The 5131-nt window shown below is 62.8% G+C and overlaps 1 protein-coding gene across 1 annotated transcript; it reads right to left on the reverse strand.

Annotated features, from left to right (window-relative positions):
• Positions 1-934: 934 nt before the first annotated feature.
• EMIHUDRAFT_444664 (hypothetical protein) lies at positions 935-2174 on the reverse strand. The gene has a single exon (XM_005773007.1). It carries the CDS (start codon positions 2109-2111, stop codon positions 1251-1253), a length of 861 nt encoding a protein of 286 aa, XP_005773064.1. The 5' UTR covers positions 2112-2174; the 3' UTR covers positions 935-1250.
• Between the last annotated feature and the right edge of the window lie 2957 nt (positions 2175-5131).

Raw genomic sequence — 5131 nt, forward strand, 5'->3', positions numbered from 1 at the left:
ATACAGATAGACCCTCCAACCATCAGAAAACTCCGACCTGATCGGTCGTACTGACCGCCGACAGATCACTCCAGACGGCAGACAGGCCGACGTCTGCACGCGGCCGGCCGGGCGAGAGGCTTGACACGATCCGACCCTGCGACCCTGACGCTGCTGCTCTAGCTATCAGACATGCACTGCTGACTGCTGCCACAATGTGCGACCTGTGCTGGCCCACTTGGCGGCCTTCCCGGTCAGTGGTGAGGCGCAGTTCAGAGCTGTCGATGGCGCGATGCCGCACTGGTCCCACATCGGTGACACGAGACCACCAAGTTTGCCGGTCCAAGAGAGAGGCACCGGCGCTCTCCTGAGAAGGTGCATGGTCCCTCTTGACTGCCCATGCGCGCGAGGCTGTGTAGGCATAGCCTCGAGAGTGCCAGCAGCCAATCCGAGGCAGTTTGTGACGCGCATTGCGTCAGAAGCGTGCACGCGCTGGAAGGACACCTTCCTACTGGCCGTACGATCAGGTCGTCACTGAATGCCGAAGACTAAGGCCGCGAGCTATGCAGGCGGTCAGTTGAGCAGCATGGCACGGTCAGCAGCGCCGAAAGGATGTCGCAAGGCGTGATAGCATGGCCGCAAGTCGCCGAATTCCCATGAAAACAAGTAAAAAATTGCGCGAAAAAGAATCTTATTGCCAAAAAATCGGCGCCTGCGGCGGGCTGAGGGACCCCATCTCCCCCCCGCATGGGTACCCCCTAGGGTCCTCGCCTCCCCCCAGAGCGGCGGTGTAGGGGCGGCGGCGAGCTCCCGGTTGCAAACACTCGCCTCACAGTCTAAGATGGCGGCTCGCGCCCCCATCCGCGCACCAGCGTGCCACTCTAGAGAGGTGCGCCCGTTTGCGTTTCGTGCGAAGAGTGCCGCACCCGAGATGCCGGGAGAATCGCCTCTCTTTCACACCTAGTCCTAGATCGTGGTACTACGCAACCAGTTTAGTACTACGATACGACACCGCTGATTATTGCGGCAGGCCGCTAGGCCGCGTGCACTGGTGAGGTACCTGCCGCTCTTCATTGAAACTACCACTGTGCCGCCGGAGGCCACCGCCGCATCCCTGGTGCGCCCCCGGGTTGCGCCATGCGTCGATCGACGCCCGGCTAGAAAAACACTCCGCAGTCCCCGTCGGAGTTTGCCCAGGCCCCTCGCGCCTGCCCGCTTTGACAGCGGCGCGGCGCGGTCGCGCCTCGCTCAGTGCTCCGCCCTCCCCTCCCTCAGGAGCACTCCACACTCCCCTCGCCGTGCATGATGCCCAAGTTCTCTTCCGGACGCGTCGGCCGGTCGGACGGCGGGATGGTCTTCTCGAGGCAAATCGAGACGGACCACTTCGGATCCGGCACCGGCTTGTACCACTCGTCCCTGCCGCCGGTGACGAACTTCCTCAAGTGGTTCGCGTACTCACCACACATCTCCTGCTTCTCCTCCGGGGCGGCCGTGGGGTGGCCGACCATGAACATGGGCACCGGCTGCATGCCGCACATCAGCGGCGTCCCGAGCCCCAGTGGCGCGAGCAAGTTCTGGTACGGGATTCCCGCGCCGGGGTTGGTCTCCGGGCCCGGGTGGCTGGCCATCCTCGTCGGGGGCCCCACGGTCGTCGAGATCATCCACTGCTTTCCCACCCACTTGGACTTGTTCGCCGGGTAGGAGTAGTGCCACACCAGGCATCGGTCGAACCACCCCTTGTGGATGGCGGGGACGGACCACCAATATATGGGGAACTGGTGGATGACGAGGTCGCACCAATCCACCAGGTCGAGCTGCTCCTGCAAGTCTGGTGCGAAGGCTCCTGTGACATCGGCGGCGTGGCCTTGCTCGGTCTGGTAATCGAAGTTGTCGGTGTGCTTCAATTTCCCAGGGATGAAGTCCTTCTCCGATCCGACCGGGTTCCAGCCGATCTTGACGAGGTCGTCGACGATGACCGCATGGCCTTCCTCCTCCAGCGCCTTCTTGCCTGCCTCTACGAGCGTGTGGTTGAAGCTTTTGCCGACGTTGGGGTGGCTGACGATGATGAGCACCTTTTTCCTGCCCTCCGCCGCGGCGGGGAACGGCTTCGAGAAGTTCGCCTCGAACGCCATGTTTGAGCGGTCTCTCGAGGTTCTCGAGGTGGATATCCTTTGGCCGCGTTGGGAGCGAGAGGGGTCTAAAAAGGAGTCCTCAGAACGCTGAAATTTAAAAACTCAACCAACGGAGCTCGTCCGCTGCGCCAGCTCTTCGACTCTCGGCGAGTTGCGGTAGTGCTCGATGCTGCCGCGTAGCGGATGCTGCCGGGAACCCTAAAGATTTTTCGATGTGCACTTCGATTCTAAAAGAAAAGAAAGAAAGAAAGAAAACGGACAGGGAGGAATCGGAGTCGATAGATTCACACGGAATTCCTTTTAAATTTTTTGTGAGCCGCTGCGAATCTGAGAGAGAGAGAATCTGTCGGAAATCGTAAAGACTAAGAATGACGTCGCTACAATGTGCGCTCCACCTTCCATGACAATGTGCGCGGGACAGACACGGAGACAGGAGGAAGGGAGGGTGGCTCCTCTCTCCGAGAGTACAAGGGTGAGGTGGAACACGTTCACACCGGGGCGCCTTTTATCTCTTTACAATCCTTGTTGGGCGTTCGCCGATAAGTAAATCTCGGTGTATCTTGAATCTTCCGTCCGTCTAGATACACGGAGGAGTGTAACTTCTCTCATGACACGAACCTCCCTCCAGGGAACCTCCCAAAGGGGGGGGCGTGCCGGTCCTTGCTTTGAATGCGCCGTGGGGCTCCTGCCCGTGTCCGGGCGTGGAGTCTGTGGAGATGCGAGGGTCGCCCCCCCTTGCCCCACCACCTTGTGTGTGAGTGTGTGGAGACGTTTACCTTACCTTACCTTGCCTACACCGCCAGCGCCACCGCGCAGGCTCCGGGGCGCACACTCGTCAGGAAACAAAAAAATAAGTAAACACGGTGGAAGGCGCCGCGCTAGCTCGCTGGCCCCTGCTCGTTGGCGAGAGCTCTGAGAGCGAGAGCTCTGAGACGTGATAGAGCGAGAGCCGAGAGCGAGACGGTCGGAGGCGGGAGAGCGGGGAGAAGTTGCGTCTGGAACTCTTCACAGTCTTCTCTCTTCACTCTTGGTCTTTCATGAAGAGAGACCCGCTTTCTCACGTCGCTCAGGCTCACGAGATAGAACATAGAGACGATTGCGGGCCGCGCGCGGGCCGCGGCGGCGGCGCCTTTCATTTTTCTGGGTTTCGTGACGATTGAGCCGTGAAGCGACGGTGATAAACGACAACACGAAGCGCAACCCATCCGTTGCAGAGCTGAACAGTGCAGTGCAGCAGCTGTGCTGGGGCGGGCTGCGGAACAGTAGATGGCGGGCGGTGGGACGCACTCGACTGTCGCGGACTGTACAGCAAGGAAAGGCCAGGCCGCGCGGGCTACGCCTTTCGATGGTCTAGTCGGCTGCGCGGTGGCGTGCCCGTCCGGCTGCCGCCGCCCCACCGCTGCCCATTCGAGTCCACCGGCTTGAGCACCTGGAAGGAGCAGACCAAGTTCTCGTCGACCCGCATCATCGCGCCCGAGTTGTCAAAGTCGCCTACGGCAGCGAAAGACCGACGGCTCCCGGGCGGCGGGCGGCGGTGCCGCGCTCGCAGCCGCCGGAGTCTGCGCCGCAATAGTTTGGCGCGGAGAAGACGGTGACGAGGCTCCGGTCGCCAAAGAACTCGTACCCATCTTCCACCACCTGAGGAAGGCGCAGCCGGGGACACGAGCTCAAGCGCCGGTCGCCGCGCGGCAGCTGCCGCCCGCCTGGCGCGGCGCCTGGTGCGCGCGCACGATCAGGTCGAGGTCGTTCCGCTCGAGGAAGGTGTGCACGCGGTCGGGTCCTAATCTCGGGCCACCTCGCGTCATCTCGCGCCATCTCGCGCCATCTCGGGTCATCTCGGGTCATCTCGGGTCATCTCGCGCCATCTCGCACCATCTCGCGTCATCTCGCGCCACAGACCGCGCCACAGAGGCAGACCATGGGAGGGTGCACGCACGCACGCAGCACGCGCGCAGCACGCGCGCAAGGCACACTAGGGCGGGAGGGCTGCGGCGGACCAAACGTGTACGAGACACCGCGGTCGTTCTCTCCCCAGCCCGTCACGCTGACGTCTGGGTCGGACCAGAGCAAGTCGCAGAGCAGGCCCGTGTCTGGCACCTGGGGAGATATAGGGGAGATATAGGGGAGATATAGGGGAGATGCAGGCCCGTGTCTGGCACCTGCGGGCGGCGCGCAGCTCCGCGGGTGGGGTGGCGAACAGGACGGAGCAAGCCGCGGGGGGCAGTCCCGTGCCCGATGCCTCGAGCGGCCGCTGCATCTCCCCCATATCTCCCCTGCATCTCCCCTGCATCTCCCCTGCATCTCCCCTGCATCTCCCCTACAGCCCCGATGCCTCGAGCGGCCGCTTCAGCGCCGAGATGTCGCTCGGCGTGACAAGGTTCGGCGAGAGACCGCCTAGCGACGGACGCGAGGGCGTGTCGGCGGACGTGTCGCGGACGTGTCGTGGGCGTGTCGTGGACGTGTCGGCGGACGTGTCGCGGACGTGTCGCGGACGTGTCGTGGGCGTGTCGTGGGCGTGTCGTGGGCGTGTCGTGGGCGTGTCGTGGGCGTGTCGTGGGCTGTGTCGTGGCTGTGCTCTGCTGTGCTGTGCTGTGCTGTGCTGTGCTGTGCTGTGCTGTGCTGTGCTGGTCTGTGCTGTGCTGTGCTGTGCTGTGCTGTGCTGTGCTGGTCTGGTTTGCTCGCCGTGGAGGCAAAAGATGCGCTGGTCGATGAGCGCGGCGAGGGGCAGCCAGTTGAAGAGCTCCTGTAGGGGTGATATGGGGGAGATGTGGGGGAGATGTGGAGGGAGATATGGGGGAGATATGGGGGAGATATAGGGGAGGTGGAGGGGAGATATGGGGAGCCTGGAACTGCTTCCACAGCTTGACCGAGATCTGGGGAGATGTGGGGAGATGTGGGGAGATATGGGGAGATGTGGGAGGGGGGCCTGGAACTGCTTCCACAGCTTGACCGAGTAGCGGCGCTTGCACTCGTCGTGGAAGCCGTACACGCGGTTGATTGCGGCGTGCCTGCGGGGAGGG

Source organism: Emiliania huxleyi (assembly GCF_000372725.1).
Source record: "Emiliania huxleyi CCMP1516 unplaced genomic scaffold EMIHUscaffold_349, whole genome shotgun sequence".
Lineage (NCBI taxonomy): Eukaryota > Haptophyta > Isochrysidales > Noelaerhabdaceae > Emiliania > Emiliania huxleyi.